A 13,434-nucleotide genomic window follows, 5' to 3' on the forward strand; every position below is an offset into this window, starting at 1 on the left:
TCTGGCAGCTCATTACATACCCGCACCACCCTCTGTGAGAAAAAGTTGTCCCTTAGGTCTCTTTTATATCTTTCCCCTCTCATCCTAAACCTATGCCCTCTAGTTCTGGACTCGCCAACCCCAGCAAAAAGACTTTGCCTATTTATCCTATCCATGCCCCTCATAATTTTGTAAACCTCTATAAGGTCACCACTCAGCCTCCGACACTCCAGGGAAGACAGCCCCAGGCTGCTCATCCTCTCCCTATAGCTCAAATTCTCCAACCCTGGCATCATCCTAGTAAATCTTTTCTGAACCCTTTCAGGTTTCACAACATCTTTCCGATAGGAAGGAGACCAGAATTGCATGCAATAGTTCAACAGGGGCCTAACCAATGTCCTGTACAGCCGCAACATGATCTCCCAACTCCTGTATTCAATACTCTGAACAATAAAAGAAAGCAGGCATGGATGCTGCCTGAACTGCAGTGCTCTTCCAGCACCGCTAATCCAGAATCTGGTTTCCAGCATCTGCAGTTATTGTTTTTACCTTTTTCACTATCCTATCTACCTGTGAGTCCACTTTCAAGGAGCTATGAACCTGCACTCCAAGGTATCTTTATTCAGCAACACTCCCTAGGGCCTTACCATTAATTGTATAACTCCTGCTAAGACTTGTTTTCCCAAAATGCAGCACCTCGCATTTATCTGAATTAAACTCCATCTGCCACTTCTCAGCCCATTGGCCCATCTGGTCAAGATGCTGTTGTAATCTGAGGTAACCCTCTTCACTGCCCTCTACACCTCCAAGTTTGGTGTCATCTGCAAACTTACGAACTGTACCTCTTATGCTCGCATCTAAATCATTCATGTAAATGACAAGAAGTAGAGAACCCAGCACTGATCCTTGTGGCACTCCACTTGTCACAGGTCTCCAGTCTGAAAAACAACCCTCCACCACCACCCTCTGTCTTCTACCTTTGAGCCAGTTCGGTATCCAAATGGCTAGTTCTCCCTGTATTCCATGAGATCTAACCTTGCTAATCAGTCTCCCATGGGAACCTTATTGAACACCTTACTGAAGTCCATATAGATCACATCTACTGCTCTGCCCTCATCAATCCTATTTGTTACTTCTTCAAAACATTCAATCAAGTTTGTGAGACATGATTTCCCATGAACAAAGCCATGATAACTATCTCGAATCAGTCCTTGCCTTTCCAAATACATGTATATCCTATCTCTCAGGATTACCTCCAACAACTTGCCCACCACCGACATCAGGCTCACTGGTCTATAGTTCCCCAGCTTGTCCTTACCATCCTTCCTAACCAGTAGCATCATGTTTGCCAACCTCCAGTCTTCTGGCACCTCACCTGTGACTATTGATGATACAAGTATCTCAGCAAGAGACCCAGCAATCACTTCTCTAGATTCCCACAGAGTTCTCAGGTACACTTGATCAGGTCCTGGGGATTTATACACCTTTATGTTACAAGACATCCAGCACTTCCTCCTCTGTAATATGGACATTTTGCAAGATGTCACCATCTATTTCCCTACAGTCTATCTTCCATATCCTTTTCCACAGTAAATACTGATGCAAAATACTTATTTAGTAACCCCCCCATTTTCTGCGCTTCCACACAAAGGTCGCCTTGCTGATCTTTGAGGTGCCCTATTCTCTCCCTAGTTACCCTTTTATCCTTAATGTATTTGTAAAAATCCTCTGGATTCTCCTTAATTCTATTTGCCAAAAGCTATATCACATCCCCTTTTTGACCTCCTGATTTCCCTCTTACTAATCTAAGGATTCACTCAATTTATCCTGTCTATTCCTGACATATGCTTCCTTCTTTTTCTTTACCAAACCCTCAATTTTTTTAGTCATCTGCATTCCCTATATCTTCCAGCCTTTCCTTTCACCCTAACAGGAATGTACCTTCTCTGAGTTCTAAATTTGGCACATACCCCTTTAAATCCTTCCTATTCATTTACCCACTCGGGCTCCTTTTAAATGTTGTAATTGTTCCCACCTTCATCACATCCTCTGGAAGCTCATTCCATATGCACATCACCAGCTGCATGAAAAGGTTGTTCCTCAGGTTATTTTTTAAATCTTTATCCTCTCACCTTAAACCTATGCCCTCTCTGCTCCCTTACCCAAGGAAAAAAGACCTTGGCTTTTCATCCGATCGATGCCTCTCATGATTTTATAAGCAGCTATATAAATCACCCCTCAGCTTCCGATACTCCAGGGGGAAAAGCTCCAGCCTATTCAGCCTCTCCCGATAATTCAAATCGTCTAATCCTGGTAACATCGCTGTCAATTTTTTTGCACTCTCTTAAGATTAACAACATCCTTCCTATAGCAGCGTGACCCAAATTGTACACAGTCCTCTAAAAGTGCCCTAACCAATGTCCTATGCAGCCCTAACATAATGTCCCAGCTCCTAAACTCAGTGCGCTTACTAAAGGAGACAAGCATGCCAAACACCGTTTCTACAACCTTTTCTAACCGCCACTCCACTTTCAAGCAGCTGTTCATATGCACCTGGTGGTCTTAGACAGTTAATGGTAGGACCATGGGGAGTGTTGCCAAACAATATGTCCTGCCCTGTTTTGAGCTATGAGAATGTATATGTTACTACATTCTCTCTCTGTCAGCTTCTGCAATGTGAATATGTGGGAGCAGCTTAGTCAGTTTCTGCTGTGTGACTGTGAGAGTGAAGTTCTCAATCTGTACTAATCAGTTTCTACTCTTGCGTACCAATTTGGCTTAATTCCCTGGCAGCCACTAATATTTTCCGTGACTGTGATTTATTCCATTGGAGAAGTTATGAGGATATTGAAATGGGGTCTTTATCTTAACCTCTAAGCATTTTGTGAATTCTGAGTTTTTACTTAGTCTGTGGGTTAAGGAAGAGGAGAGCAGACGGGTATATAGTACAGAATCCCAACAATTACTGAAATCTTGTATGCAGAACAGTAAAAGAATAGAATGGGATAAATGGCCTGCGTCTGTGCTGTACCAATTTTGTGATTCAAATGAATAAAAGACAATCACATCCTATTGTATAGAGTATCAGTATAAAACTATCATCAACTATAAGGACAGATCACCTTTTTTAAAAAAAATCTCGTCCTGGCAATCAGTGTAGGAAGTTTCCTTGCTTACGGTTCTGTGTTATCACTGAGACATTTGGTTTCGACTTGAACGTAGACATTGTTGAAGTTTCTTTTGTTTGAAAGTGAGATTTATTCTGCATTTGTCTATTCATCCTGCATGTTTTTTTTTACTGTTGCACATTATTTAATTATTGTGTCTTCAGTCCCGTTTCCCCTTGCTGTGGAGCATATGAACACTCGTGAGTCATTTTTCAGCTGTTTCTATTTCTTGAAGTTACACTTTAACACTTGATCAGTTCCGGAGCCACCATTCACGGTGGGATATGAACAGTGAATATTACCCCAGGCAAATGGAAAAGAAACGTGCCCCCGTCTTTGAGTCCGAGGAGCAGATGCATCTCACGATTGGGCGGTCTCCGTCTTTAGTTCTATCCCTGGTCGACTCGAACCTGGGTCTCTGGCGCTGTTTTGTCTGATCTCAGATTGCAGTAATTGAGGCTTTCTGCTGTCGGTGAGAGATTTTCAAAATGAAGCGAGATCAAACCAGAGCAGCTGCAGGACTGGGATAGCAAATGTGGAGCTTTTGCGGATGTCTGAACTAGTGCACAAAAGGCTGGGCGACATTAAAATATTGTCTAAAGACGATTAATATGCTCACCCGGAAGAACGTTCTGTAATGTTTAATCAACATGCCGGAGTGTTTTTGAAATGTAAAATGAAGAGATTAATTGCATATTGCAGTTCTTGGCGCTTCTTTTGTGTTTCTGCAAGTTCTTCAGGACCAGAAAAGAGAAAGAAAATGTAGAAAGAGATAAATGCAGTTAGGCAAATGGATGAGCGAGAGAGATTGTCTGAAGTATCATTTGGAGATGCCGATGTTGGACTGGGGTGTACAAAGTTAAAAATCACACAACAACAGCAGGTTATAGTCCAATAGGTTTAATTGGAAGCACTCGCTTTCGGAGACATCCACTTGATGAAGGAGCGGCGCTCCGAAAGCTAGTGCTTCCAATTAAACCTGTTGGACTATAACCTGGTGTTGTGTGATTTTGAACTTTGTCTGAAGTATATATTTGTAACCGAATTAACAAGTATTGATGGATTCTCCTCTGAACAACGTCCTCTTTTTCAATGTAAAACATACTCCGTTGTTTGTAAATCGGCGGGCTTTTCAAATTGGAAAGAAAGTTGTTGATGATTTGGCGCTGGCTTCAAGAGAAGGGAACGTGCCCTCTCTCCTCCCTGCCTCTTGGGAACATATTAAACACCAGTGAATCTTTTTTTTTCTCTCTGTTGCTGCTATTTGCTCAAGTTACTCTCTAATATTTGATTTTTAGAGAGCACAAGCAGGACGGATTGCACCTGAACCAGAAGGGCACCAATATCCTGGGAGGTAGGTTTGCTACCACTCTTCGGGGGGAGGGGGGGGATAGGGTTTAAACTAATTTGGCAGGGGGATGGGATCTGGACTTGTAGTCCAGCAAGTAGGTTAGCTGTTTTTCAGGATGTCCAAGAATGTAGGGAGGCTGTGGAGAAGGTAGCACTGACAGGGAATACTTGCGGACACAGAGATGGGTTCAAGTGTGTATACTTCAACACAAGGAGTATCAGAAATAAGGTGGGTGAACTTAAGGCGTGGATCGGTACTTGGGACTACGATGTTGTGGCCATCACGGAAACGTGGATAGAAGAGGGTCAGGAATGGATGTCGGAGGTTCCTGGTTACAGATGTTTCAGTTAGATTAGAGGGAGTGGTAAAAAAAGAGGGAGGTGGCGTTGCTAATTAGAAATGGGTGGCACGGTGACACAGTGTCTGCATGGGTTTCCTCCCACAATCCAAAACGTGCAGATTAGGTGAATTGGCCATGCCAAATTGCCCGTAGTGTTAGGTGAAGGGGTAAATGTAGGGGAATGGGTCTGGGTGGGTTTCTCTTCGGAGGGTCGGTGTGGACTTGTTGGGCCGAAGGGCCTGTTTCCACACTGTAAGTAATCTAATCTAAACGGCTGCAGAAAGGCAGTTGGAGGGGGATCTGCCTTTGGAGGTAGTATGGGCTGAAGTCAGAAATAGGAAAGGAGCAGTCACCTTGTTGGGTGTTTACTACAGGCCCCCCAATAGCAGCAGAGATGTGGAGAAACAGATTGGGAAACAGATTTTGGAAAGGTGCAGAAGCCGCAGGGTAGTAGTCATGGGCAATTTCAACTGCCCAAATATTGATTGGAAGCTCTTTAGATCAAGTAGATTGGATGGGGCGGTGTTTGTGCAGTGTGTCCAGGAAGATTTTCTAACTCAGTATGTAGATTGTCCGACCAGAGTGGAGGCCATATTGGATTTGGTACTTGGTAACGAACCGGGACAAGTGATGGGCTTGTTAGTGGGTGAGCATTTTGGTGATGGTGACCACAACTCTGTGACTTTCACCTTGGTTATGGAGAGAGATAGGTGCGTGCAACAGGGCAGGTTTTACAATTGGGGAAGGGTAAATACGATGCTGCAAGACAGGATCTGAGGAGCATAAATTGGGAGCATAGGCTGCCAGGGAAGGATGTTGTTGAAATGTGAAACTTTTTCAAGGAACAGATACGACGTATCCTTGATATGTATGTACCTGTCAAGCAGGAAAGAGATGGTCGTGTGAGGGAACCTTGGTTGACAAGGGAGGTTGAATGTCTTGTAAGAAGGCTTACATAAGGTTGAGGAAACAAGGTTCAGACAGAGTGTTGGAGGGATACAGAATAGCCAGGAGGGAGCTGAAGAAAGGGATTAGGAGAGCTAAGAGAGGGCATGAAAAATCTTTGGCAGGTTGGATTAAGGATAACCCCAAGGCCTTTTACGCGTATCTGAGAAACATTAGAATGATGGGAACAAGGGTGGTCCGACCAAGGATCAAGTGGGAGACTGTGTATTGAGTCAGAAGAGATAGGAGAAGTCTTGAATGAGTACTTTTCTTCAGTATTTACAAATGAGAGGGACCGTATTGTTGAAGAGGAGAGTATGAAACGGACTGGTAAGCTCGAGGAAATACTTGTTAGGAAGGAAGACATGTTGGGCATTTTGAAAAACTTGAGGATAGACAAGTCCCCCGGGCCAGACGGGATATATCCTAGGATTATGTGGGAAGCAAGAGAGGAAATTGCAGAACCGTTGGCAATGTTCTTTTCGTTTTCACTGTCAATGGGGGTGGTGCCAGGGGACTGGAGAGTGGTGAATGTTGTGCCCCTGTTCAAAAAAGGGAATAGGGATAACCCCGGGAATTACAGGCCAGTTAGTCTTACTTCGGTGGTAGGCAAAGTAATGGAAAGGGTACTGAGGGATAGGATTTATGAGTATCTGGAAAGACACTGCTTGATTAGGGACAGCCAGCACGGATTTGTGAGGGTTAGGTCTTGCCTTACAAGTCTTATTGAATTCCTTGAGGAGGTGACCAAGCATGTGGATGAGGGAAGAGCAGTGGATGTAGTGTACATGGATTTTAGTAAGGCATTTGATAAGGTTCCCCATGGTAGGCTTATGTGAAAAGTCAGGAGGCATGGGAAAGTGGTAAGTTTGGCCAGTTGGATAGAGAACTGGCTAACCGGTCGAAGTCAGAGAGTGGTAGTAGATGGTAAATATTCAGCCTGGAACCCAGTTACAAGTGGAGTTCTGCAGGGTCCTCTGCTGTTTGTAATTTTTATTAATGACTTGGAAGAGGGAATCGAAGGGTGGGTCAGTAAATTTGCAGATGATACGAATATAGGTGGAGTTGTGGATAGTGAGGAGGGCTGTTGTTGGCTGCAAAGGGGCTTAGATATGATGCAGAGCTGGGCTGAGGAGTGGCAGATGGAGTTCAACCCTGTCAAGAGTGAGGTTGTCCATTTTGGAAGGACAAATAAGAATGCGAAATACAGGGTTAATGGTAGGTTTCTTAGTAAGGTGGAGGAGCAGAGGGACCTTGGGGTCTATATTCATAGATCTATGAAAGTTGCCACTCAGGTGGATAGAGCTTGTATGAAGGCCTATGGTGTATTAGCGTTCATTAGCAGAGGGATTGAATTCAAGAGTCATGAGGTGATGTTGCAGCTGTTTCGGACCTTGGTAAGGCCACATTTGGACTACTGTGTTTCAGTTCTGGTCGCCTCATTTTAGGAAAGATGTGGAAGCTTTGTGCAGAGAAGATTTACCAGGATGTTGCCTGGAATAGAGAATAGGCCATACGAGGATAGGTTGAGAGTGCAAGTCCTTTTCTCATTGGAACAGCAAAGGATGAGGGGTGACTTGATAGAGGTATATAAGATGATCAGGGGAATAGTTCGAGTAGACAGTCAGAGAGGTTTGAGGAGAAAGTGAGGACTGCAGATGCTGGAGATCAGAGCTGAAAATGTGTTGCTGGAAAAGCGCAGCAGGTCAGGCAGCATCCAAGGAACAGGAGGATCGACGTTTCGGGCATAAGCCCTTCTTCAGGAATCGTTCCAAAACGTCGATTCTCCTGTTCCTTGGATGCTGCCTGACCTGCTGCGCTTTTCCAGCAACACATTTTCAGTCAGAGACGTTTCCCCCGGGTACAACAGAGTGTTATAAGGGGACATAAATTTAAGGTGAAGGGTGGAAGGTATAGAGGGGTAGGTTCTTTACCCAGAGAATGGTGGGGACATGGAATGCGCTGCCTGTGGTAGTGGCAGAGTCAGAATCATTGGTGACCTTTAAGCGACAATTGGATAGGTACATGGATAGGTGCTTAAGCTAGGGTAATGTTCGGCACAACATCGTGGGCCGAAGGGCCTGTTCTGTGCTGTATTGTTCTATGTTCTATTCTATTCCATTCTGTTTTATTCCAGGAGTTACATGCTCCGGTTGGGATGTGAGCCCTGATTGTCAACCCCGGGAAACAGATCCACGGGTAGATACATTACACACTGATTCTTCAATTTCCAAAACTCCGCGCGGGTTCTGTTGGGTGATAATGATGATTGAATGATGGAAATGAGGTTTTCTGCTGTCAGCTAGAAACTTTCAAAATGAACGAGATCAAACCAAAACCAGAACAGTTGCCGGACTGGAATAGTTAATGGGGAGCTTTTGCAAAAAAGGAGCACGATCTTAAAATAATATCTAAGAGCGGTGTTCGTTATTAATGCGCTCATGGCGAAGAACGTTCATGAAATCCCGACAGGGCTGAATGAGGGCATTCGGCCCATCGAGTCTGAACCTTCCCTTCGAAGAGAATCTCGAATCCTTTAAATAGGTTCTAGACTCAATACCCTAAAGAAAGATTGTGTGAATTGGACTTTTATAATCGAAAAACAAATTCATGACTCAGCCGTTTTACAGAAAACAACGCATTCGTACTTTCTCTGATCTACATCGTGGCGGGATTTTCAAATTTGAAAGAAAACGGTTGATGATTTGGCGCCATGTTTTCCCGCCAGCTTTCTCAGCAATGACCATAGAGTTACAGGGGGTAGGAACACCAAGGGAGACAGTGAGGGGAGAAATTTCATTTGGAACGAACACTCCCGTACCGAATATATTCTGTAAAAATTACATAACATTCATGGCAACGTGGGAATCACTCGCTGAAAGCCGCGTGTCTTCCGACTAACTCCCCCCGGGCTCGGCTATATTCAAAGTATATGTAATAACAACAGAATTGACTTAATGCAGAGAGAACAAATCAATGTCATACTATCAGGTTTCCAACTCTCTCTGGATGGTTTAGTGGCTCTGAAAAGAGCCGTTGTGTTTCTCTCTCTCTTTCGGGGTGAATGTGCAGGGCCGGCCAGGCTCCGTTTAGGCGCGCTCCCCGCGGATCCGGCGGGCCAGCTGGATGTCTTTGGGCATGATGGTGACCCGCTTGGCGTGGATGGCGCACAGGTTGGTGTCCTCAAACAGTCCCACCAGGTAAGCCTCGCTGGCCTCCTGCAGGGCCATCACCGCCGAGCTCTGGAAGCGCAGGTCGGTCTTGAAGTCCTGAGCGATCTCTCGCACCAGCCGCTGGAAGGGCAGTTTGCGGATCAGCAGCTCGGTGGATTTCTGGTAGCGGCGGATCTCCCGCAGAGCCACCGTGCCGGGCCTGTAGCGATGAGGCTTCTTCACTCCGCCCGTGGCCGGAGCGCTCTTGCGGGCCGCTTTGGTCGCCAGCTGCTTGCGGGGAGCTTTCCCTCCGGTGGATTTGCGCGCTGTCTGCTTGGTTCGGGCCATTCTCTCCAACTCTCTGTAACACACACACAGGCTGCTGCTGTCAATGCTGAGGCTGCTGCGGTGCTGCCTGTTTAAGGGAACGGAGAGCCCGCCCTAGAGCTGGGATTGGATACAGCCCTGTCCCTCAACCCACAGAGAAACAGCTTCGGAAGGGACAGGAAAGGCAGGAAAAGAATTGTTGGAGTCTGATTGGATAACGTGAAATGACAGTTGGTCAGTTTGAAAATGCCCGCCGAATTTCACAAACACTGAATTTAAATTAAACATTCAAACGCAAAACACCATCCGTCTAAGATAAAATTTAATATTTTATAGTAATTCTTTAAAACCTAGTTAACTGTCATCTCGGACAGAGGCGGGATCATTGTCTGATCTGTCTGTCACAGGCAGGAGGATAGGCTGGGTTTAAAACAGCCCAGACAAACTGAACAACCGAACTTGTACCGGCCTTTAATCTAAACAACCCCGCCAATTAAAACAGCTTAAAAGCTAATATAGTGTACACCGATTAAAGGACAGAATTTTGGGTGCTTAATCTAGGATAGAAGTTCGGCACAACATCGTGGGCCGAAGGGCCTGTTCTGTGCTGTATTGTTCTAATCTCACTTTATTTTTTTTACTACCCCAGATTGTAATTAGCCCGAAGACAATGTGGAATTGCTGCCTGAACTGTCTGTAACAGGCAGATGGAAGGAACGTGCCATGAAAACATGCGCAGCGTCCCAGAATCAAAACTGAACAAAGTAACTTTCCTGAACGGGTCAGTGAAATACAAATACTACAATATGTCACATTCGTGACTCGGTAGAGTTTTCAGTCGCGAAGTGAAATAACCAAGTGGAGATCAAGAAACCTTCCCAATGTGATACCTTCCTCATTCACAGATCTCCACTTTCGTAAACCATGGCATGAGTGTATATTTGAGTGATTCAGATTAATTCATATCTAAGGTAGGGGACGGGGAACTGGGGATCCGGGCTCAGCTCTTTCCTGAGAGATGTGGGTGGCTCTGATAAGAGCCTTTGGGTTCAGATGGTTATATATTACACTGACTGGTTCATTTCTTTGCTGCTGTCTTGGTCACTTTCGCTTTGGGCTTGGCCTTGCCTTTAGCCGATTTGCTGAGAGGTTTGGGGGCTTTAGGGCCCTTGGTCTTTTTCACCTTCTTCTCGAGAGTCCGTTTCTTTGGCGCTGCTTTGCTCACCGCTTTCTTTGGCGGTGCCGTCTTCTTGCCGCTCGCTTTCTTGGCTGGGGATTTCTTGGCTATCGATTTCTTGCCTGTCGCTTTCTTGGATGGTGATTTCTTGACTGTCGCTTTCTTGGCCTGGGATTTCTTTCCTGTCACCTTCTTGACCAGTGATTTCTTCACGGCCGGTTTCTTGGCGGCCGCTGATGTTCCCGCCTTCTTTCCCGCTTTTGCCTTGACTGGATTCTTTGGGAGTTTGAAGGAGCCGGAGACGCCCTGGCCCTTGACCAGAACAAGGGAGCCGTTCGCCAGGCACCTCCTGATACTCATCTTGATCTGTGCATTTCGCTTTCCCACATCAATCCCGCTTCTCTCCAGCGCCTTCTTTATAGCGGATAGAGACGCCCCTTTGCGATCCTTGATATCCCCGACAACCTTCAGAATCAGCTCTCCCAACCCGGGACCGGGTGTTTTTTTCCTGGGAGCCGCCGCCTTCTTCTTGGGAGCCTTGGCTTTGGTGGGAGCGGAGGCTGGAGGAGCCGTTTCGGCGGCTGCACTGTCGGTCATGTTGAGAACTCCGCGCTGAATCTCTCTCTGGGTCAGTCTGAACTGGGTCAGCAATGAAGCTGCTGGCGGCGGCACTGAGCAACTTGAAGGCAGCGAGCGGACGGCGCAGGGACAACCTGCCGTCAGCTCCCTGTTCCTGCTGCCTCTCTGTGTTTCTCTAACGGACTAAACTCTTCGATTCCTCTGAAATTCCGCATCTCCAGAGAGCCAGGCTCGATCGCTCCTCACCCTGACAGGGGAAGCTTTACGGCCGAAAAGTTTTCACTCGAATAGACGGCTCCGTTGCCGAGTTAGAGGCATTTTGCTGCTGCACTGATGGCGCTGTCTGAGCTGAACGGTGACATTGTCACTACTTTTAGACCGAAATCTTGAAACTAACAAATGCATTGCCTTGAATTCTACCTTTGTGGTTTAGAAGGGGAGCAGGGGGATAACTTGAATTGAAAATATTTTTGAGTTTTGTAAGAGAGACTTGGAAATATCATAATATTAGCGGACACACAAACACAATTACAATAGACAATAGGTGCAGGAGTAGGCCATTCTGCCCTTCGAGCCTGCACCACCATTCAATATGATCATGGCTGATCATCCTTAATCAGAATCCTGTTCCTGCCTTATCTCCATAACCCTTGATTCCACTATCCTTGAGAGCTCTATCCAACTCTTTTTCAAAGAATCCAGAGACTGGGCCTTCACTGCCCTCTGGAGCAGAGCATTCCACACAGCCACCACTCTCTGAGTGAAGCAGTTACTCCTCATCTCTGTCCTAAATGGTCTACCCTGTATTTTTAAGCTGTGTCCTCTGGTTCGGCACTCACCCATCAGTGGAAACATGTTTCCTGCCTCCAGAGTTGGACTAACCGCCCGCCCTTTCCCTACAGTCTCTCTGACACAATAGTCACATTCACACAGTCACACGCCAGAAATATCACCAAATGTAAATGTGGAAGAATAGAATTTCTCCACCTTTCTGCCTTTGCTGCGGCGTCCCGGGAGTTAGTTGTAGTTTTTCTCCTCAGTAACTGTTACACTCTCATCAGCTCCACTGTTTATATCCTCAAAGATGGCCAGTCCGTTTGTCAAGCTTAGAAGACAGAACAGTATGCACTAGAACAGGCCTTTCATGCTGACTCTATCGGATTCTGATTATTGTTTTGTAAAATACTTCGCAATTGAAGCTTTCATTTTGATTTTTCCCAGCAGGCTGATTGGTCTATAGTTCCCAATTTTATGCCTACCTCCCTTTTCCATTGGATTGCTCACACTGGCTAGCCCCCAATCTGTGTAAATTATTGCAGAGCCTATAGAATCTTGGAACATGGCCACCACTGCATCCACTATTACTCAGTCCACTACATTAAATAGTCTGGGACATAGATGATCAAGGCCTGGTGTTTCACAATGTTCAATCCTATCCATTGTCCCAACATCATTTCCTTAATAATACTGATCTGGTTCAGTTTTTCCCGCTCACTAAACTCCCCAACATTACATTACAACAGTATGTTAGTGATTTTGGAGACTTTTCATTCCCCAATTTGAACCCCCCTCTTTCATGATGCAAGTGACATGAGGTCATTTTTACCAACCTATTTATGTTCATTTCTCTCTTTACACATTTCTTACTGTTTTAGCAGTTTTTTTTTAATGGCTTCCACAACATTACTCTTTTCTTCATTTGTTCTTTATTGGTCAAATTCCTTTTTGCTGTCATTTGCTGAATTTGGATCTGTTTGCAGCCTTCACGTCTTTTGTTATATTTCTTCCCAAATTGTAGGCCTTTTCTTTGCACCAAAAACTATCTTAAACAGCCGTTTCAAGTTTCACAGCATCCTTTCTATAGAAGAGAGACCAGAATTGAACATAATATTCCAAAAGTGGCATAACCAATGTTCTGTACACACACAGTATGTTCTTCTAAGTCACATACTCAAAGCTCTGACCAGTAAAGGAAAACATATCAAATGCCTTCTTTGCTATTCTATCTAACTATAACTCCACGTTCAGGCAACAATGAACATGCATTCCAACGTCACTTTGTTCAGCAACACTCCATAGGACCTTAATATTAAGTGTGTAAGTCCTGCCCTGATTTGCCTTTCGAAATTGCAGCACCTCATATTGATATAAATTGAACTCAGTATGCCACTCCTGGGTCCAATGGCCCATCTGATCGAGATGCTGCTGAATTCTGAAGTAGCCTTCTTTGTTGTTTACTACACCTCCAATTTTTGTCTAATCTGCAATCTTACTAACAATACCTGCAACCTCACATCCAAATCATTCAGAATAATGTAGACATGCTTGTGCTGGACTGGGGTGTGCAAAGTTAAAATTGACACAACACCAGGTTATAGTCCAACAAGTTTTCTAAATACAGACACCTGATGGAGGAG

The 13,434-nt window shown here is 45.1% G+C and overlaps 2 protein-coding genes across 2 annotated transcripts; both read right to left on the reverse strand.

Moving 5' to 3' along the window:
- Positions 1-8,843: 8,843 nt before the first annotated feature.
- LOC140470905 (histone H3) lies at positions 8,844-9,351 on the reverse strand. The gene has a single exon (XM_072566847.1). The coding sequence runs from the start codon at positions 9,280-9,282 to the stop codon at positions 8,872-8,874; it is 411 nt and encodes a 136-aa protein (XP_072422948.1). The 5' UTR covers positions 9,283-9,351; the 3' UTR covers positions 8,844-8,871.
- A 908-nt stretch (positions 9,352-10,259) lies between these two features.
- On the reverse strand, positions 10,260-11,035 carry LOC140470975 (histone H1-like). The gene has a single exon (XM_072566891.1). The coding sequence runs from the start codon at positions 11,033-11,035 to the stop codon at positions 10,340-10,342; it is 696 nt and encodes a 231-aa protein (XP_072422992.1). The 3' UTR covers positions 10,260-10,339.
- Between the last annotated feature and the right edge of the window lie 2,399 nt (positions 11,036-13,434).

This window comes from Chiloscyllium punctatum, chromosome 52 (assembly GCF_047496795.1).
Source record: "Chiloscyllium punctatum isolate Juve2018m chromosome 52, sChiPun1.3, whole genome shotgun sequence".
NCBI classification, from domain to species: domain Eukaryota; kingdom Metazoa; phylum Chordata; class Chondrichthyes; order Orectolobiformes; family Hemiscylliidae; genus Chiloscyllium; species Chiloscyllium punctatum.

What these genes read in the sequence shown, in the direction of transcription:
- LOC140470905 (XM_072566847.1), bottom strand. Translation starts at nt 9,282, where the DNA reads ATGGCCCGAACCAAGCAGACAGCGCGCAAATCCACCGGAGGGAAAGCT.
- LOC140470975 (XM_072566891.1), bottom strand. Translation starts at nt 11,035, where the DNA reads ATGACCGACAGTGCAGCCGCCGAAACGGCTCCTCCAGCCTCCGCTCCC.